Here is a 22,944-nt window from a genome sequence, read left to right on the forward strand (position 1 = left end):
AAATATTTAAAAATTTAAAAAAATGATCTATTAAAAATTTAAAAAATAAATAAACCAGTGAGAGATAGGTAGGAGACTAAATAGTCTGGAGTAGAGTGAACTGTGTTTAAAACTGTCTTCAAATATATGAAAGGCAATTACGCAGAAGATGGTAACCAGCTGTTCTTCATCACACTTGAAGTATGAGCAGGAAATGTACATAAATGGACCTATGCTACCCATCCATTCTTTTTCTGCATTTTCCACGCCAGCGAGGCAAATCTCTCTATGATATTGTAACCATATTTGTCCCATTTTGCTTCTTACTACTTGCAGAGACCCTCCCAAATCCTTGGGACATATTTTCTTCACACTGCCAAGTTGACTTTCTCCCTCCCTTTAAAAATCTAACTGGAAAATTTCCATCTCCATTAAGTCTTTCTGAACTAAAATGAAGCAGTTGCCAGTTCACTTCTAACTTCAACTGGTACACTTTCTCCTTCAATGTGTTCATTCTACAAATATGTTATTGCCCATCTGTGTACAAGGAACTGTGCTAGATTGGGGGAAGGGATAAAAAAGATGAGTAAAAGAGTCTCTGCTTTTAAGAATTTTCCAATCTTGGGGAAGAAAACCACACACAGATAATTACAATGTAAATAAAATAGTATTTAATAATTATTTTCATGAGAGATATTTAAAAGATGAAAGAGAATGGTTTAGTAGTTAAAAGATTATTTCCAGTTGGAAAAATCAAGGACAACTTTATAAATAGGTATACATAAGTATCCTTTTTCATAAATAAGTATATATAAATATCTTTTTTTTAAGGACAAAATTTTCTATAAATTAGGTACAACCCTGGGCAAAAAAAGAACTTAATAATGTTAAAATTTGAAGATAGTAAATTAGAGTATAGAATGAGTTTGAGTCTGAATTTAGACTATATTTATGGAAGACTTTATAATGAGTAAGGAAAGAGAATTTTTCAGGATATGTGTAGCTATATCATGATTTTAACAAAGGACAGTGAATTTAATCACCTCTGAATGTATCTTATGATGCTTTGTAATTTTATAAGGGAGTGCTCTTTGGAAAGAATTCTTAATTTCATCTAGGAGGGGAATACTTTGTGATTTCACAAGTATACTTTAAAAACTAGCACCATGGGGCGCCTGGGTGGCGCAGTCGGTTAAGCGTCCGACTTCAGCCAGGTCACGATCTCGCGGTCCGTGAGTTCGAGCCCCGCGTCAGGCTCTGGGCTGATGGCTCAGAGCCTGGAGCCTGTTTCTGATTCTGTGTCTCCCTCTCTCTCTGACCCTCCCCCGTTCATGCTCTGTCTCTCTCTGTCCCAAAAATAAATAAAAACGTTGAAAAAAAATTTAAAAAATAAAAATAAAAAAAAAATAAAAACTAGCACCAAACATGGAATTTGGCACCATTCAGAACTCTTTTTAGGAGAGAGTCTCACTTGTAAAGTGTTTTCATTACCTGAACTACAAGGAAATGGAAGAGAATTAGCCCTCATTGAATATCTAATATGTGCCAGGCACTGAGTAAACTCTAGCTATGTCATCTGATTTAGATATATCATCGACAGCAACCTATGTGTTTATCACCACCGACAACACTTTAAGGAGATTCTAGCATATTGATTGAGAGGGATGCAGAGCAAATCTCAGGCCTGTTTAGGAAGCCATTTCTGGGTGAAGACAATCAGCTTGCTTTTCCTTTGGAAGCAGCAAGGAGAAAGCTTCCTGTCCTGAGGATTTAAATGGTGATACTTGCGTAGTCAAAACAGGAAAATGAAGTTGTTTACATTTCATTAGTGGCCATGATTCCCTGTAGAGCTCATTACTGGAAAGCTATCCGTAACTCCCATTAGGCACAAATAAGCATGACTTTCTGCCAGCTCTCTCACACATCCTGAAATCACAAGCTTTGGGAATGGTATAGCTACTGAATTACTATAGGATTTTGTTCGAATGTCAGTACTTGAATTCTTTAGCCATGATATTGGTTTAAAGTCAGTAATGCAGTTAATATCATAGACCTTTCTTGCAGTTCTCATTTTTTTGAACATCATCGCTCTTTTTAATAAGAGCACAGTTTTTAATCATGTCTTCCATAATTCAAAACATGATGGAATCTTAGTTAACTCTGTGTAACTGGACTTTTTTTTCCCTCTTAAAGTTGTTTTAGGCTTCTGCGTATCATTCAATGTTGATGTGAAAAATTCAATGACCTTCAGTGGCCCAGTGGAAGACATGTTTGGATATACTGTTCAACAATATGAAAATGAAGAGGGAAAATGGTAAGCTGGTTGATTTTGTTGTGTTGTTTTTTAATTTTCTTCTAAGATAATGGAAAATCTTATTTAGCTACAGTCTGTTTTATGAATGAGACTTCAACAGAATGAATTATGTATGGTAGAAAATGCAGTCTTAATCATTCGGTAATGGAAACTGACCCAGTTAAAAAAAAAAAAAAGGAAAATTCCTTGGCAATATTAAAGGAAGTGGTTAGTGATTTCTAAGCCTGTGTTGACCTCAAAGAAGGTCCTTGTCCAAAATAGTCATTGTTCTGTAATTATGTTATTCTGACAAGAGTTCTTTGATTCTTCTCATTTTAGAATAGCTAAAATTCAGCTGCAAGTATTGGAAGCCAGATGAGATCCCAATGAGATCGAAAGGGTTAATATCACAAAATATTATTGGACTAATTTTTTGGTGATTTACTGACCTACTGAGTTTGATTTATGGTTTATAATGAACTTTACTGAATTTCTTTTATACACTTTTAAACCCTTTGATAATAGTTCATTTCACTTTAGGTATGACTTTTAAACCACATTTAACTTGTTGAAAATTACACAAAATTAATATTAAAGCTCTTTTGCTGTATACTTAATGTAATTTTTAGTGTTCCTTTTTTAAATTGGAATTTATAGGAAAAAAAGACCAAGAATTTGTTAAACTTTGCTACAGTTTAATAACTTAAAGTAAATTAAATTATTCTAGTAACTAAAAGAATAAACAAAAAGCGATTTATATCTCCTAGGAAAATAGTAATCAATCACTCTACTATATTTCATAAATAAAAAGATATGGATTTTTGATGTTTCACTTTATCTTTTACAGTTAATTTGATCATAATTTCCCCAAAATGATCAATAGTAAGAACTTGAGTTCTCACATTTTCTATGTACAAATATTATATCCTAGGTACAAACTAGAATTTTTGGAAGCATTTCAGTCTCTACTTTCCTTACAAATATCTTAGGTGAGAAATCTAATAATAGAGTATGAATTATATGTTCTCTGTCCTTCCATCCTGTACTCTCACTTACCACTCCATCCCCCCCCTTCTAAGGTTAAATGGGAAAAGTCATCGCTCTAGACACCAATTTTATTCTGCTGGCATTATGCCTGCAATTCCAGGAGCTCTGCTTCTCAGAGATTAATGTGAGCGGGCGGAGCTTCTCCTTGGACGTAAGCTATAACAAACTGAAACTCAGTATATATTTTTCTTTAAAAAGCTTAACTTTTAAATAAAATACATATGAAAGTTACTTTTCAGTAATTACTATTAGTCACATAAATTTTAAAGAGAAATATAACAGGGGCACCTGTGTGGCTCGGTTAGTTAAATGTCCAACTTCATCTCAGGTCATGATCTCGTGGTTTGTGAGATGGGTTTGTCAAGGTTTGTCAAGGGTTTGTCAAGCCCCGCATCAGGCTCTGTGCTGACAACTCAAAGCCTGGAGCCTGCTTCAGATTCTGTGTCTCCCTCTCTCTCTGCCCCTCCCCCGCTCACACTCTGACTCTCTGTCTCTCTGTCTCTCTCTCTCTCTCTGTCTGAAAAATAAATAAACATTAACAATTGTTTTTAAATAAAGAGAAATATAACAAATAACAAGCCTTAAAGACTTAAACAACTTACTTAAAATGAACTTAAGGAGACTCAAAATTTTTTAACCTATTTTATGAAAGTCTGATTATCATGTTCTGATGTAAGGAAATCCCTTAAACTTACTCTATTATCTAGTCCAGGCTCCCTGATTTTAGGGCAATGTGTTATCAGCAGTCCTTAGTTACCTGAATGAATCTTACTAGAGTAATAAAGGTTCATATTTCTCCCCAGTAATAAAGAGTTCATCAAATGGTACACCCATTTGATCTCTTTAGTTTCTTTCTGTCCCTTATTATAAGCCCATCCTATTGTGAGTTTTCTGCCTTCTACATTCTTGAATCTCTTTCAAGATACCTGTAAAATAAAAAAACAGGAAAATGCAAAATCAGGCTGAATGGAGGCCTGATGTCATGAATTTGTCTTTGAAGAAGGTGAATGTGTAGATGAGTAAAGGAAGACAGCCAAACCATCATTGGGAAAGAAACAAGAGTGCACAGAGTAGATAGGAAAATAAGGTTGGGGCGGGGGACTTGGGGGCGGGGGGGAGATGTTGCTAATGGCCTTTCTGAATGAGCCTACACTGAATTGAATTTTAGACAAACCATTCAGAATTTTGTATACACATGTGAGATAATGTTAATAATAATATATTAACTTTTTTTTAGGTTAGAGATCATGCCTTATACATTTTGCTTTCTTGATGAAATATAGCTTGTCTATGTACAAATGTTTGTTGGTGGATTATTTAGAGTTTTTCTTTAGTCATAGCATAAACTATGGGCCAATCAAGCAACAAGTATTTATGTAATACATCCCATGTGTCTAGCTTATGCTACATTCTATGGAGATATAAGACAAATACAAAGTTTATAACCTAATAGAGGGCTGATATTTAATAATTAGAAATAAAGAATAGTGCTAATCAGTATAATAAAGACTGTAAAATCAATGGGAGTTAAAAGAAGGAGGAAGTGATTCTTGACTCTTGAGCTGAGTCTTGAAAGATGATTTAACTTTTAATAAGAGAAGAAGCAATGCCACTCTAATCTGGGAAGCCACATAAGCAGGGACATAGATTTGAGAAGTGAGTGTGTTGGTCAGCAAAAAGGACTGACATTGGGAGAGTAGAGGGGAAAGGGTAATGGCAGACCTCAGAAGCCAGACGAAGAAACTTGGACCTAAGTGCAGGCGTTAAGAATCATTTACAATGAGGGGCGCCTGGGTGGCGCAGTCGGTTAAGCGTCCGACTTCAGCCAGGTCACGATCTCACGGTCCGTGAGTTCGAGCCCCGCGTCAGGCTCTGGGCTGATGGCTCAGAGCCTGGAGCCTGTTTCTGATTCTGTGTCTCCCTCTCTCTCTGCCCCTCCCCCGTTCATGCTCTGTCTCTCTCTGTCCCAAAAATAAATAAAAACGTTGAAAAAAAAAAAAAATAAAAAAAAAAAAAAATAAAAAAAAAAAAAAAAAAAAGAATCATTTACAATGAGGGGCGCCTGGGTGGCGCAGTCGGTTAAGCGTCCGACTTCAGCCAGGTCACGATCTCGCGATCCGTGAGTTCGAGCCCCGCGTCGGGCTCTGGGCTGATGGCTCAGAGCCTGGAGCCTGTTTCCGATTCTGTGTCTCCCTCTCTCTCTGCCCCTCCCCCGTTCATGCTCTGTCTCTCTCTGTCCCAAAAATAAATAAATGTTGAAAAAAAAAAATTAAAAAAAAAAAAAAAAAAAAAAGAATCATTTACAATGGGCATTGAGGAGGGCACTTGTTGGGATGAGCGCTGGACGTTGTATATAAGCCAATTTGACAATAAATTATATTTAAAAAGGGCAAAAAAAGAACCATTTATGAAACTTGGTTTAGGAAATCACATAATATTACATTTAAATAATTGGATTGGAGAAAAAAGTGCCTGAAAGCTGGGGAATCTATAGGCAAGCAAGAATAGCAATCTGGTGCTTAACAGATGAGGTCCCAAGCTAGGTTAGAGAGAACTGGAATGAAAGAAAAGTGTAGGCAAGATAAATTTAGATGAACCATCAAAGCCTGGTGGAAGTTTGGAAGTGTCCAATGAAGGTGTAGGAGGAATCAAACATATTCCAAGATGTCTACACTGGATGGTTGGAAAATGGGTGGTCGTCCAGAGACAAATATACACGAAAGGGAAAATAAGTTTTATCAGGAAGTTGGTAAGTATGGTTTTCAATGGTTTGAGTAATGTCGTTGGAAACTTGAAATGGAATATAGATAAGAGGGAGAAGTTAATATATTGGAGGAAATATTTAGAGAGCAAGGACTGGTTTTGCTTCCCACTTGCAACTCTGTGCATTACCCAGCATCTAGCACAGGGCCTTAAACATCATATACATTCAATGGTTATTTGTTGGCTGAACAACTTAATCGAGTATAACTCCCTGTTATCATTAATGAAAAAAACAAACACACACACATGCAAAAATAATGTCAAAAATAGCTCTCTTAAGACTGTTATCAAAAACACAAAAGATAAGTGTTGGCAAGGAAGTGGGGAAAAGGGAATATTTGTGCACTGTTGGTGGGAATGTAAATTGCAGCCACTATGGGAAATAGTATAGAGGTTCCTCGGAAAATTAAAAATAGAACCACGCTATGATCCAGCTGTCTGGGTAAATATACAAAATAAATGGAATCAGGATCTTGAAAAGATATCTGCACACCTATATTCATTGCAGCATTATTTGCAATAATTAAGACTTGAAAGCAATCTAAAAGTCCATTGATGGATGAATAGATTTTTGAGATGTGTCATATACATACAATTGAATATTATTCAGCCTTAAAAAAAGAAGGAAATCTTGCCATTTAAGACAACATGGATGAACTTGGAGGACATTTTGCTAAGTGAGATAAACCAGACACAGAACAAATACTACATAATCTCATTTTTATAAGGAATCTAAAATGGTCAGACTCCTAGAAGTCGAGTGTAGAATGGTGGCTACCAGGAGCTTAGAGGAGGGGAAAACAAAGTATTTGTCAAAGGGTACAAAGTTTCAGTTATGCAAGATGAATAAATACTAGAGATTTACTGTACAACACAGTGCCTGTAGGTAACAATACTGTATTATATACTTAAAAATTGGCTAAGAAGGTAGATCTTAGGTTAAGTGTTCTTATCACAAAATACTAATAATGATAATAACTAAAGAGGGTTGGAGGAAACTTTTGGAGGCTATGGATATGTTTATGCCATAGACTGTGGTGATAGTTTTACAGGTGTATACTTGTCTCCAAACTCATCAAGTTGTATACATTAAGTACGTACAACTTTTAATATGTCAACCATACTTCAATAAAGGATTTGTTTTTGTTTTTTGTAAGTGACTTCCACAGGGAAATGTAACTACTCAGGGCCAGAGCTGAAAATAGAACTCCTGTCTCTCCACTCCTAGGCTGGTGCTTTTTTTTCTTTATTAGAACTATATTAAAAAGTAAGCGCTGATAATAACAATCTTTGCAGTTTTAGACTTTATGTATTAGTATACATGTGAGAGTTTGTGAGTGTTTGAATGTATAAGAATGTCAGATAATTTAATTCCACTTTGACATTCCATGTCTACAATGATCTTATATAAAAGGTGTGAAATACCAGAGTAACAAAAGCAGTGTGGCCAACTGAATTTAAAAGTAAGCAAACTACAAAAATCTAAATGTCCAAACCTTGAAGGATGGCATTGTAGCAGCCTATTGTTCTAAAGGGATCCAGGCATTGGTAATGTGAAATAAATTTTAGAAACACCTTTGGATATTCTGTAAACGTTTATAAAATCAGACAGGGTGCATACTTACTTTAAGAAATGGACTATGGAATAAATGTCATATTTGGGAGAATATGAGTTTTGTTATTCAGTTTTTCTCCGGAGGTGGGCACCTTCATAAATCATATTTACTACTCAGGTTTTGGAAGCCCATCAACCTCAGATTTTTAAAAAAAATCACCCTGGGGCGCCTGGGTGGCGCAGTCGGTTAAGCGTCCGACTTCAGCCAGGTCACGATCTCGCGGTCCGTGGGTTCGAGCCCCGCGTCGGGCTCTGGGCTGATGGCTCAGAGCCTGGAGCCTGTTTCCGATTCTGTGTCTTCCTCTCTCTCTGCCCCGCCCCCGTTCATGCTCTGTCTCTCTCTCTGTCCCAAAAATAAATAAACGTTGAAAAAAAAAATTAAAAAAAAAAAAAATCACCCTGACCCATATTACATCTTGGTTGAAGTACGCCTAAAGAAGGAAGACTTGTTGGTGCATTATAAGTGCAGTCTGTGCATGTGAAAGCCTTACTTTAATCCTTGGAAAGAATTAACAGTTAACAGGAAAGGCAGCCTTATGCCCTCTTTACCTTTCAGAAGTTGACCGTGACATGTAATTTACTTCTTTATCTTTGGCTCAGAAAACCACATGTTTTCTCAGTAGCAGAACACATTATATCTCTGATTAAGATCAGCCGTTGTTCATTATGAGATGAAACATCCAAGTAATTGCAATGTGGTTCAGAAAAATTCACAAAGAACACAATTAGTTTAATAATTTTCTTTGAAGAGAAGAAACTTAAATGTGCTCCACATTGCACAAGCTTTCCAGATTTAGTGGTAATCACCAGTATGGCAAAGTTTCTGCCAAATGGGAAAATTCAAGATGTTGGGTCTCAGGGCTTTCCACTCTGTGGCTCCTTTGCTTCATTCCTTTTAATATGTGCATCAGCCCTTTTAACTGCTGTTCCAGCAACCATTCAGTGGCTTCAGTGGGGGCTTCAGTGACCTCAGTGGGCCTATCTCTCAAAGTAGGCTTTCATGAAGAAGATTCCTTCCTAGCCAATCCTCCATCCAATATATATCAAAATATGTTGGCTTTGTGCCTTTCCCCTATGATGCCAGGTAAGGTTTACTAAGGAACTCGTGTGATTGATGTTGTTTCTGTTGTATGTGTGTTTTAAGTAAAGCCTATTCAGGCTTGGCGTAAAAAGACTTTTCAAAGGTTCTATCACGTTTTCTCTTACAACTTTAATATAATATTTATTTTGCATTGTTTATAATATCTTCTGAAGTTGAATTTTTCTCCTTGCTAAACTTGTCATTTCTTTGGCTCACCCCATTTCCACCCCTCTACCTTTCATGACTGAAAGCACTGCAGATAATGGGTCCACTATATAACTTCATTCTCTAAGATGACCAAACACTCCATTCATTAAAAAAAAAAAGCCTGGTGGGTACTTGGCACTCTGATAGTTGCTTTGGCTTGGACATCAAAAAAGAGTTAGGTGAAAGGAGTGTTCATGAAATAATGTAAATATGAGACAACAATCTCTAGAAAACTATCTTTTACAGAGAAAAAAAAATATGGAGCAGAGACATCACAGACCAGCTACTCTTCAAATAAATAAAATAATGATCATAATGACAAGAATGACTATATGAATAGCAAACATTTCTCAGGTTACTAAATTTTATTATGATTGGACCTTTTTCATGGAGAAGAACAGAGTATAGAGTGAACTTTTAGAATGAGTGAATGAGAATTAGAATTAGTCATTGCAGAGTGAGTGTAGAGAGAATTATTTCCCACACTTTGATGATCTTCGAGTTGACGAGGTGTTTCTCTAGAGGTCAGTAATGAGATCCAGAACATTCTTTAATTTTAGTCCTCTTACTCTGCACACAGATCATTGCAATGGAAATGCATTTGCCATGAAAAAAGCAAAAATCTAATAGAAATAAAATATAATGAGCTAAAGCAAACTTGCATTAAAATTTAAAATAACAATATCCATAGTTCATGATACAATGTGCTTTGAGTCTTCACATTTGACCCTGTGGGTTTCAGCAGATATCATTGTTACCATCCTCATTTTCTAGACAGGAAACTGGCACTCTGAGAACGAACTGCCAAAGGTTTTATATAGCAAGTATGTGTCAGGGCCAGGATATAGAACTACAGCCTTCTGACTTTCAGCCAATTCTGTCCTGTAACAACAAGGAGTCTCTGGAACCTTGACCTGTAGAAATGCCCCCTGTCTCGTGCAAAGGCATCTAAGGCATTCTGCCTGTGCAAAATATTCAACCTGTAAAATGGAGAACACTTCACAATTAGGACTTCTTGGCCTGTTACATGAGTTATAAATTGCCAGGTCTGCCTTTTTCAGATTCTTAGAGCTTTTGATACAGTCTTATTTGTTCACTTCACTTGAGTGCTATTTTGTTTCTGGAACTGTTATAGGCATTAAGGGTATATAAGTGAACAACATAAGATGACAGTTCCTGCTGTTGTAAAGGTTGTATTCTACTGGGGAAGGAAGGAGCAAAACATAAATCATAAACTTAATAAACAGGTAGGTCAGAATGTGATAAGTATGCAAGAAAAAAAATATAGCAAGATAATGGGAATTGAGAAGGCTGGAGATTCCTGAAATTCCATAAACACTATGCTGATACTTTTCTAGGATCTTGTTATTTTTATACAGCGTGGGAAAAGTGAGACTTAATTTCGGATTAAGTAGTGAATAGAGCTGCAAGCTTGATGTCAGAACAAATAGCTCCTAGGAAAACACACAAACTTGTTTTATATCCTATTCCTGCTAACCCATTCTTCACCCTGCATCCCAGCTTTCACACCCCCTGTCTGAATCCTGGCCTTCTACACAACCACTTTCTGAGCTCTCACTCCTCAGTGCTTGCTTATCCAGAATACACAATAGGACATGTTTCCAGTTGCTATTTCCAGGGATCACCATACTCTAGGAGCTTTCTGTTGCCTCAGAAATCAAATATAAACCACAGAGCCTTATCTTTAAAGTCTGCTGCTTACCACTCTCAGCCTCTCTGCTCCGGTTTATGCAGCAGCTTCACACTGTGTTCCAACCACCTGTGCTTCCTCATCACCTTGGTTTTAAAAGCCGTCACTCTTCTGTCTCCACCTTTTTTTCCTGAGCTATCCATGATCTCCCTCCTGTTTTAGAGTTCACAGTAACTTTATTATTAACATGCTGTTCAGAACTCACTTTTCACTGGGACACCTGGGAGGCTCAGTCTGTTATGCGTCCCACTCTTGATTTCTGCTCAGGTCATTATCTCACGGTCTGTGGGGTTTAAGCCCCTATCAGCCTCTGTGCTGACAGCCTGACATTCTCTGTCTCCATCTCTCTCTGCTCCTCCCCAGCTTGTGCATGCATGCTCTTTCTCTCTGTCAAAAATGAACTTTAAAAAATAAAAAAATTTAAAAAAGAATTCACTTTTCATCAATTGTCCTAAATTTCCCCCACTTAATGGTACATTTTCTAAACTAGTCAGCACTCCTCTACACACTAATAATTTGCTCTATTTGGATGATGGAATCTTAGAGTTGGAAGTGTCTTTGGAGGACTGTCCTACAACTACACTAGAAACAACTTCCAGAACATCCCTGACCTTATCTTGGCCTGAGGGGCTGCATGACTGGCCTACGTATGCCCTGACAGTTTAAATCTTCATTACTCTTCACAAGCCCACCACCCTACTACCTCTGTCCCTAAATTTCATGTTTCTACTATTTTCCAAAGAAAGAAGGTAGGAAGGAAGGGAAGAGGGGAAGGAAGGAGGGAGGAAGGGAGGGAGGGAGGGAGGGAGGGAGGGAGGGAGGAAGGAAGGAAGGAAGGAAGCAGGGAGGGAGAAAGGAAGGAAGGAAGGAAGGAAGGAAGGAAGGAAGGAAGGAAGGAGGAAGGGAGGAAGGAAGGGAGGGACGGGCCCAAGGTTAAAACTTTATCCTCCCTTCCTGTTTCACTTATCTCTTGCTCATAGCAAATTATCTCAAAACTTAAGGAGTTAAAACAATAATTTATATTGTTTCTCTAGATTTTTAGGACTGCATAGGTGGGAACTGCATGAGTGCTCATCTGGTACCTCACTTGGGGCTGGAGGGCCCAAGACGATTTAACTCACATGCCTGGCAGTCTGTGCTGTCAGCTGAAACATTGCTTCTCCTCCATGTTGCCTCTCCTCCTCCTCCATTAGGCTAAACTGGGCTTCTTCACAGTGTGTGGTCTTAGATTTCCAAAAAGAGTGAAGTGGAATCTGTAATACATTCTTTAAAATTATTGAAGTATGGTTGACATGTAATGTTACATTAGCTTCAGGTGTACAATGTATTGATTTCACAATTCTATACATTACTCATGCCTTTGGAGTCACAGTGTCTCTATTTCGACTGCCTTCTATTTATCAACTAAGTCCCAGTTCCAACAAGAGGCAAAACAGATTCTGCATTAATGAAGGGCAGTGAAGGACAATGTCACATTGCAAAAGTGAAAAAAATTCCAAGCAATCTACCACAGTTTCAAACCTCTGGATACTGGGCCACCCAGATCCCTGCCTAGGGAATCCGTGGCCTTTCCTCATTTCTAAGACAAATTTGTCCTTCTGGATCCACACTTTCTACCAGCTCAGGGGATCTCTTTTCTCTTCTGTAATATTGGCCTTTCTCTTGTTACCAGCTTTTTCTCAACATCATTTATCCATATCCAGATGCCTTCCATAATAAATTTAAATCCACCTCAAACCCTTAATGGTTTGCCTGAAAAAAAGAAACCCACACACATTGGCATGACCCATCTCCCTCATTTTTAGCAAAACTCTTGAAATGAAGTCTGCTCTACACTCCCCTTCTTTATTTTCTTCCCTCTTTGGCTTTTGTGATACCACTGTTTTCTGATTGTCTCTCTCCTTCTCTGGACACTGCTACTAGTTTTCTTCCTTTGCTCATTAAAATCTTAAGTGCTATTTTTTTTTCCTTTAGCTCTCTTACTCTGTACTCTCTTAAGGCAATAGCATTTACTCTTGGCACCTGAACCATGCTCATAGAATGCTCACATATGTTCCATGTAGTTTCTGAGATGGTCCCCAGCAAGACTGAGCCCAGAAGCCTACAGAAGTAACACATTATCAGTTGCACTCTATTGGCCTTTCTTCCTTACCTCTATCATTTTCCCTATCAACACATTTGTTTGTGCTTTGAATTGACTCCCCTAAATCTACCTGCACCAACGTCCTTGTCGAGGGTCTGCTTTTGGGGGAACTCAAACTAAGACAGCTGATAGTCTAAGTATTTGTAGAATTGGTTCTCCTTTCCTCTCCACTTCCTAAATTCAGATCCTCCTTTCTCGTCTGGGTCGAGAAACCCCTACTTTCACTCTCTGAGTCTAATTTGCCCCTTTCCCAAAAATGTATTCATGACACTGAAAGCAAACAAGCTGCATAAAGCAGTTGATCATATCACATCCCTCTTTAAAGCACTGGTGGTTCCCAACTCTCCCCTTCATATAATAAATCTAAAATTCTTAAACTAGACTATCAGAACATTCCTGATCTAGACTCTATTTAGCTTGACAGTTTTGACTTCTACTCCAGCTACCCTGAGCTATTTGAATTATCAAAGGAGCTGTTTCTCCTTGCTTCTAATACCTTGCTGAAGTTGCACCAAGTTCTGACCTATTGAGTATTATAATAATCCATTTATGGTTTTGCTTCCCTCCTAAGTTTTAAACAATCTAAAAACCATTGTGTTTGATCCATTTCATATCCACAGGGCCTGATGTAAATGCTGGGTGTATAGAATGTTCTTAATAAACATTGATCAATCTACGTAGCCTCAACTTAAATATTTTCCAAATAGTAGGCTCACTACTTTTCTTCAAATTGTTTTAACTCTAAAACTAATTTAATCAATCATGTTATAAAAATCTTTAAAAATTTCAGAGAAAGAACACTAACCATAACGTCCTTAATGTAATTTGGTTTTTGGTGAGCTCCTTTTTAACCTATGTGGATTTTTTTAAAGTTTATTTATTTTGAGAGAGAGAGAGAGTGCAAGTGGGGAAGGGGCAGAGAGAGAGGGAGAGAGAGAATCCCAAGCTGACCCGGCACTGTCAGCGTAGAGCCCAATGTGGGGCTTGATCCCACAAACTGTGAGATCATTACCTGAGGCAAAATCAGGAGTCAGATGCTTAACCGACTGAGCCACCCAGGCACCCCTAATCTATGTTTTACATAGATTGAGTAGTCCTTTCAGCTGAAAAAGTCATCATCATCATCATCATCAACAACCAACATTTAAATAGCATATACAATGAGCTAAATTTTATATACATTAACTCATTCAGATTTTGTGATGATACTGTGAGGTAGGTACTCTTGTTATTTCTATTTTACAGATGAAGAAACTAAGATAAGTGATTTGTCCTAAATCATACAACTAAGTAAATGACAAAAACATGATTTGAATTTGTGAAGTCTGGCTCCAAAGTTCATGCTATATTTAATGGAGAAGATTAAGTTATTTGGTATATGGAAAGCACTTAGAACAATATCTGGCATAAGGTATAAATTTAATAAATGCTAGCTATAATTATCATTGCTATTATGATGAATATATTGAATATAATTTGGTATCTTTCACTTTGAATTGTCATAGTTTTTCACTAAATTAGGTAGATTTTTACTTTGAATTGGGTCATAAATATTTTTAATACTACCATGCAATCTTATTAGCTGTTGTGTTTTATGACTGAAATATTGTATAGAATGTCTCTGCAATAATTAGTTCTTGCTGTTGACCATATTTCTTTTAATCTTTCATATTATATATAACACTATGAGCATTATTTTTATGCATTAGCCTTTTTTCCCTTAATTTAGGCCATTTTTTAAGGATAGATTTCCAGAAGTAAGAATTATGCATTAAAAGGTTTAAACATTTTCATGGTTATTTATGCATATAAAGAATGGCTTTACAAAGGCATTACAATAACTATGTTTTAGGGAGTCTGTTCAATAATTCAGTATTTGCAATTGTTATAAAACACTTCTATTTGTACTAGCTTTACCCAAAGGATTTACACAAAATAAGCCCCATCCCTTTCAATATGACAGAGTTTCAAATATTTATATATTTTAAAAAATATATTCCCTAAGTACCTACGCTTAGTTGACAGAACCTCTCAACTCTCCTTCAGATATATATATTTTTTTTTTTTTTTGTATAGTAAATATCCCCAACTTTCCCTCAAGCATCTCTGGTCTGACAAAATTACCAGGCTCTTAACCATCTGAGTCATAGTCTCCTAAATACATTCCATTGTGCCTATGTCCCTGTTAATTTGGAGATTACAGACATGGTCTGACAGTGCAGAGCACAGAGGGGTGATCACTTTCCTTGACCAGGGCATCTATTTCCAGCAATGCAGCCTAAGGTCACATTAGCATTTTTTGGTACTGAAATACACAGTTGGCTCATGCTTACTTCCTATCAACAAATCCCCCATGTCTTTTTTACATGAATTCCTATTAAATCACATTGCCCACATCCTGTATTGATGTAGTTAAGTGAAGTTATTTACATAGGTTCTTACTAAACTTTAACTAGTTTATTAAGTTTCTTGTTCCAGAATGTTGTGACACTTCTGATTGTCCAAATAGGTATATTAATTTCCTTGATGCATACCTTTATGCTTTCTGTATCTTCACAAAAGTCATAAATAAAGATATATGCTAAGACAATCCCAAGTACCGTCTTATGTACATAATTAACGTCCTTTGGTTTGCACCGATCAGCATCTTTGTATATGGCTTTTCAGCCAGCAGCAAATCAGCAGCTGTGAATCCACCCAAGTGTCTTAACACTCAACTACATTCATTCATCCTATTCCTGAAGATATCATAGGAGACCTTGTTAAATGGCTTCCTAGGACTAAAATAAATCATGATTATATTTTTTCATTAATTATTATTAAATTGATTTTATGATTCTGTCTGAAAAAACAGTAAGTGATTTTAACCTGGGGTCTCATAACTATCCTTATTTTTTAAGTGCTTACAAATTAGTACATACTAATATTAAATCTTATAATAATCAAATATTTAATTTCCCTGTGAAATTCTTAGTTCTTCCTAGGAAAAAGTCACCTATGCTACCATGTGTGTTTTATAAACTAATATAGCAGCAGACTTAACCAACAAGTATTGTTTCAGCCCCCAAATAAAAAATATAATAAAGTGATATATAATACAATAAATAAAATAATCTGAGATCTCTCTTCTATGTATTTTATGATTTTTTAATTCACATCACCTGCAATTTGGGGAAGAAACTCAGCTTATTTTCAATAACATTGCATTACTAACATAGGGTAACTATAATTTTGTCTATGAGAACTACTGTCATTGTCTTAGAACTAGTCATGAAATAACTAAAATAAATGTTTCTCTTTGTTCAAAAATGCTAACTGAGTTATTTAACTTCCAGGGTGCTTATTGGCTCTCCTTTAGTTGGTCAACCCAAGAACAGAACTGGAGATGTCTATAAGTGTCCAGTTGGGAGAAGCAAACCATTACCTTGCGTAAAGTTGGATCTGCCTGGTATGTAAAGACTTTACATTAAAGTCTGATCCTAAATTATACTCAGTAGTTGCATTAAAAATAATTTTAACTCAATAAAATATGAGAAGAATCTATAAATGTTCTTCAATTCTTATCATTAAAATTCACATAAAATGACATTTTGATTCCGAACTTTAGAAATAAAAGAACTTTCCGAAAACCTGGCCCATTACATTGCTTCCACAAAATTTAATTGTTTGTTTGTTTGTTTGTTTGTAAAGAAAATAGCAGGGGCATTTGGGTGGCTCAGTTGGTTAAGTGTTCGACTTTGGTTTAGGTCATGATCTCATAGCTCGTGAGTTTGAGCCCCGCGTTGGGCTCTGTGGTGACAGCTCAGAGCCTGGAGCCTGCTTCAGATTCTGTGTCTCCCTCTCTCTCTCTTCCTCTGTTTCTCTCTCTCTCTCTCTCTCAAAAATAAATAAACATTAAAAACAAATTTTTAATAAAATAGCAGAGAAGGAATTGTAGTACATGAATTCTTTTAAAGAGAATAGCACAAGGTAAATTCATGTAGAAATGGATATATTTGATAGAAATATCACTATAATTAGAACATAACTAGAAAATTCCTGCTAGAATTATCCAAGACTTACAATTCAGTGTTCTATACAGTATTAAATGTATTAAAATAACACATACTTTAACGGTTTGTTTCAAATATTCTATTTTTCAGTTCTCTTTTTTCAATTTCCTGTTTATTATGAACATTTTCCTTTACATTTATGAACATAGTTATAATAGCTGCTTTAATATCCTTGCCTGATAATTACAACATGTGGAATATCTCAACATCGCTTTCCATTTATTACCTTTCTCTTGAGATTGAGTCACATTTCCTTTTTTTTCTTATGTTTAGTAATTTTGGATTATATCCTGGATTATACTTTTGAGTTATAAGTGTAGAGGTTCTAGATCTGTTATTTGCCTTTGAATAGTCTTAACTTTTTGTTTTAGCAGACAGTTTACTTGGCTGAACTCAATTTCTGAACTGCAGTGGGAAGCAGTTAAAATCTCCATTCAGTTCTTCTTATTGTAGCTGAGCTGTTTGAAGTTTACTCTGCATATATATATTTCAAGTGCTTCAGATATTTGGACAGAGCATACGTGTGTATGTTAGAACTCTCTTTTTGTGGCTCTACTTTCCAAGATATACCCCTTCACTTTACAGCTTCTGTCATTACCCTAATTTCTGTCCTTTGTTTATTCAAAACAGTAAGACTTTGACTACTGTTTGAGGTTTAGCCATAGCTAGGACCTTCCCTTGGGGGAAAGCAAGCACATAAACAGGAAACTCAGCCAGTGCTAATCTCTTCTTACAAGTATAGACTTCCCTCCACTTTCTGTCTGCTTTTGGTTGCTTTCTAGTGCCTTTAGATGGTTGTTTCTTTTTTCTTTTTTTCTTTTTTTTTCCTTTTCCTAGAGTTACTTGCAAAAGACTTGTTCTAATAGGAGCTACTCCTTCATTACCAAAAACTATAATGGAGTTTTAACATTAGCATGGAGATTTTAGCTGCATCAACAATAGTGGAGACATTTCTGCTGTGATCCCTAACATCCCAGTGTCCCAGCTCATCCTGGATCAACTCTAGTATAAAAAACTCTAATCCAGATTATTCAAGACCAGTGTAGATAATGGTCCAGTTCCAGGTGCTTTCAAGGCAAACCAGACTACACTCTGGGACAAAGACCAATGTACTCACATTAGGAAGACAGTGTGACCATTCAGGAATCTCTGCTTCCATTCCTCACTCTGCATCTATAATGGCCTTAAGGTAGGAAAAACTTTTGGGCATGAAGAGTGAGGTAAATCTTTCTTGAACCTGAGTTTTGCCACTCTCAAATATTTCAGCACTCTGCTAAGCAGGGTTTAGAAAATTTTGATATTCCTGCCCAGTCTTTTTTTTGTCTTTTTTCAATATGAATAAGTGGAACTTCCTGCCACTTTTGCCAGGTTGGCCTGCTTCAAGACCCAACATTCCCATCTGGAATGACAAATGGCATCCCTTCATTGTTTCTTTTACCCGAACTTCCTGACCACTAGTCCTTCTTGCTCTAGTTTTCTTTGTAAACTTCACGATGTCCCCATGATGGTGAAATCGATGTTCAAAATATGTATTGGTGGGGTTTTTTTCTGCTCTACTATCCATTTTCCCTCTTCTTGTCAGAAGTGATGCTATATCCTTGGCCATCTATAACATACAGATATAGCATGCAAGGTAAGTGTTTAAGTTTCCTTTATATATCTACAATATTATGAGGTTAAGTATTCTATTTGTTTTAATTAGCAAAAATGTGTGAAAGGCTGTCCCACATTTTCTCATTGCCCCACTAGCTCTGCATTCTTTTACAGTTCAGCACAAGTATTTGAGACAGTTATCCAGACAACATTTCTGGGACGTAAGCCAGGTTTTCAGCCTTAGCTTGTTCATTATATTCCTTAATAATACTTTGAAGACTATTTAGTTGAATCAAAAGAAAAATGTGCTATGATATGAACAAAGCAAATAGAATGTCCTAACGAGAAGGCACTTAATTTTACTTTGTTTTCCACCCTCATAAAAGTTTGTTTCTATTTTTAGTTAATACATCAATTCCCAATGTCACGGAAGTAAAGGAGAACATGACGTTTGGATCAACTTTAGTCACCAACCCAAATGGAGGGTTTCTGGTAAGAAAGCAAGGAGTTAGTTAATGAGCCAAGAATGCCGTCATTGTAAGTCTTTATAAAATTTGTTATATAATTTTTAATCTTATGGTTTTAATTTTTTAAAAGGCATGTGGGCCCTTGTATGCCTATAGATGTGGACATTTACATTACACAACTGGAATCTGTTCTGATGTTAGCTCCACATTTCAAGTCGTGAACTCCATTGCTCCTGTACGAGGTACAGATTTTATGTGATGTTCTTACATGTTTGAAAAGTGTAAGCAGTGAATGAGACATATATATACACAGGAGCATACCAAAAAGCTTGAAGTATTTTCTCAGCTACCAGCATTACCAATTTAGGTAAATGTTTGCTTTGCCAATATATAACCAAACCCCACTGCTATTTTTGGACTTGATATTAGTGTAAATAACCTTTAACAAAGTCTTGTTTAAACATCATAGCTAAAGCTGTCACATTGTTTTTATTTAAAGAATGAGTCTCTTTGAAGAAAGTAATCTCACTTGAAATACACACAGAATGAGAACAGTTACATAAATTCATACTGAGAAAACTTCCAAAGATAATTCATACAATGTTAATTACAATTCAGTAGAGATGTTTTACTTGATAAGAATCCCAAACCCATTGCTATTGAATGTAATGGTATTTATCAACTTTATTTTTGTAAAATTACTTCTTTCTGATTATAGAAGCAATGTGTCCACCATGTAGACTACCAGCTTATCTTTTTTTAAAATGAGCCTATTTCAGCCATGAAAACACTTCATACACTTTCATACTATCTAAAAAGATAAACTCGAAATTTGCACAGTTGACTCCTTTTATTGCAGAATGCAGCACTCAACTGGACATAGTCATCGTGCTGGATGGCTCCAACAGTATTTATCCCTGGGAGAGTGTTACAGCTTTTTTAAATGACCTTCTTGAAAGAATGGATATTGGTCCTAAACAGACACAGGTATGTGGCTATGCATTTTGATTTCTGTTGTTCTAAAGATAAAAATGCATAGATTTTTAATAAAACAAAATATTCTGAACATAAATTAATCAATAAAGCTAATATTCAGGATGAATTTTATATTCCATATCCCTGTTTTTTCCTCCTGATGAAAGGGACATTACTGGCAGACCCTGTTATTTTCTAAACAGAAAATATAATGAAAGCTGCCATTTCTGATGCTCTTGAAAAATATCCCCTATAAATCATAATTGAATTCTTACTTATAAAGTAAGTGTAGCCAGCTTCGGTAATATCAGAACAGGGTTTCAGAATTGGTGGAAACTAATCTGACTTCCCAAAGAACACATCACATTAAATCCCCTCTCTTATATTATACAAGTAAATTAGTAAGTGATCACAGGATATCGCTTAAAGACCATTTCTTCTCATCTTTAATAATTTCTCAAGCAAAATCCAAGTGCTCGATGCTTTAGCTACATTAAGCTGGATATTTTTTTTCTCCCCATGAGTATCTGTTTCTGGACACATTCTCTTTATTGCCATTAAATGAAGTGAAGCTTCTCACATGGTTCTCCCACTTTAGACACTGAATTTGGGTTTAATTAATCTAATGCTGATTAAACTTATACAGCCATATGGCTTAAAATACAGAGAAGACAGTGGATAACAGGCAAATTAAATGTCAGAGTGAGGTCAGTGCCTTGAGAACAGGAATTAGCACTGGAGTCAGAGTCAAATGGTTGTTGCATGGTTTGGGGACTGCAGGAGAGCAAAGAAGATGTTAGATCTGCACCTGCAGACCAGTGTCTTTCCTTTTCTCTCTGAAGCTCTACTTTGGAGAAATTTCTGAGGCACTGAAAAAGTGGTCTGACTGCATTGTTTGCCACACCCACACCTGGTACAGGACGTGACTACACACACACACACACACACACACACACACACACACACACACATGATATGCTTGTATATGCTTCTGTATATATATATATATATATATATATATATATATATATGCCTATAAATGTATGTATAGATAGATAGATACATACATACACACACACACACACACACACACACATATATGATATGCTTGTATATGCTTCTGTATATATATACATATGCCTATAAATGTATGTATAGATAGATACATACATACATACACACACACACACACACACACACATATATGATATGCTTGTATATGCTTCTGTATATATATACATATGCCTATAAATGTATGTATAGATAGATAGATAGATACATACATACACACACACACACACACACACACACACACACACACACACACACATTTACAAAATGAATTTCCCCAAAAGGGTGGTAGTTAAAAATTGCAAAGTAGATGCAAACCTCAAAGTGAAATGTCGTATGGCTGTGTTCCAAGGATGAATAGGTGAGAGCTAGGTGAGGAGTAAGGCTTTGTATATCCTTCTGAACAATAAAGAACATCTTGAAATCAGTATAAAATTATTTGAAAAATAGACTTTTATGCATCACAAAAGGTAAATTTTCCTGGATGCAAGTTTCTCATCTGCAATTAGTCTTCCCAAGTGAATTACCAGAAGTTTGGTATCTCTTCTTGATACAGGGCATAAGGCAGCCTGCATCCTTTCAAAGACCATTCGAGGGGTGCCTGAATGGCTCAGTTGGTTAGGCATCTGACTCTTGATCATGTCATGATCAGAGTCAAGCTCAGGTCATGATCTCATGGCTTTGTGGGTTTAAGCTCCCCATCAGGCTCTATGCGGCCCTGCAGAGCCTGCTTGGGATTCTCTTTATTGTCTCTCTGCCCCTCCCCAACTTGCACTGTCTCTGTCTCTCTCAAAATAAATAAATAAACTTAAAAAAAAAAGACCATTCTAGAAATGTGACTTGCTCTTCCATCTGGTACATGTTTCACGTGGACCCTTTTTTTGCCCCCTGCTAAGGATCTCTCCCTTCCTCTTTTGCCCTCTTCCCCAATCTTTTCTCTCCTTGGTAAATACAGTTTCATAGGGCTATAAAATTAAAGCTGGATGGAATTGTAGAGGACTTTTAGCCCCAAATCTCAATTTATGGAGGAGATAGGAGAGGCTAAGTAACTTGTTAAATAAAGTAAGTTGCTTGTTGATGACAGATCAGAAACCATAGCTTTCCAGCTGCAGTTCAGCTGTTTGGAGAAGTTTCAGGGCTGGTCCAGTCTGATGTCCCTAAATAGTAGGTTTCTGGTCCTTTTTATCTCATCATGGTTGCCCATAGCTTCCTTGGCCAGACCCCTTGGCACTCTGTCCTCTGCACTGACATACCTGTGACCAGATGGCTGGATCACAGCTCTCCCCTCTTTTACTGCCTTTCCCCATAATGTCCAATCTTCCCTTCCACCTGTTTTGTCCACCCCATTCTACTTCCTTATCCAAGCCTTTCTTTCCAAAGCTAAGAATAGTCTTGGAATATTTTCTAGTTATTTCTAATATTTTTAGTCATCTGGAAATTTTATTTTACTTTTAAATTAATTTATCTATTTCAATGTAAAAAAAAGTTTATTTATTTGTAGCTATCTGTGGACATTAGTGCAGCAGTGACATGTTTGGAGTTACTCTACAACTCCAGGAAGGAAATCTACAAGGCTATCTTACAAAAATAATCACCGCCTCAGTGGGGTTCTGTGCCCATGACTCAGTTTTATAAAGAACTCAGTTTTGTAAACAATCAATTGTTTATATGCTCAACCTGTTCTGCTATAGTTTTGATGTTTCTGTCTACTAGAACTGTAATTAATTTTCTATTTCTGTAGTGAAAGTCCTAATAGAGGAGCTATTCTGCCAGCCACCAGTGCAATTCTAGCCTGCCAGGGTTGTATACCTTTCTTGGCGGCGGGGGGAGAACAATCACTTTATTCAGAGGAATGGGGGCCAGCCCTTAGAGTTCAGATGCTACCAGACTATGGGAGGGAAACGAACATACTCTGAGGCAGAAGAGTCAGGTTACTTATTTCCAGGA

At 36.5% G+C, this 22,944-nt stretch overlaps 1 protein-coding gene across 4 annotated transcripts in view; it reads left to right on the top strand.

Moving 5' to 3' along the window:
* The window catches only part of ITGA1 (integrin subunit alpha 1), a 207,195-nt gene that overhangs the window by 95,278 nt on the left and 88,973 nt on the right, over positions 1–22,944 (top strand). For 3 of the 4 annotated variants that reach the window (XM_025924152.2, XM_086678565.1, XM_086678579.1), the window contains exons 2-6: positions 2,173–2,293; positions 16,175–16,287; positions 18,888–18,976; positions 19,082–19,193; positions 19,811–19,938. In XM_025924152.2, the coding sequence (XP_025779937.2) occupies positions 2,173–2,293; positions 16,175–16,287; positions 18,888–18,976; positions 19,082–19,193; positions 19,811–19,938 (563 nt within the window). The remainder of the gene's footprint in view (positions 1–2,172; positions 2,294–16,174; positions 16,288–18,887; positions 18,977–19,081; positions 19,194–19,810; positions 19,939–22,944) is intronic. The other variant, XM_086678580.1, reaches the window with a different exon arrangement.

The sequence above is a fragment of the Puma concolor genome, chromosome A1 (assembly GCF_028749965.1).
Source record: "Puma concolor isolate L17-30 chromosome A1, mPumCon1.1.hap2, whole genome shotgun sequence".
Lineage (NCBI taxonomy): Eukaryota > Metazoa > Chordata > Mammalia > Carnivora > Felidae > Puma > Puma concolor.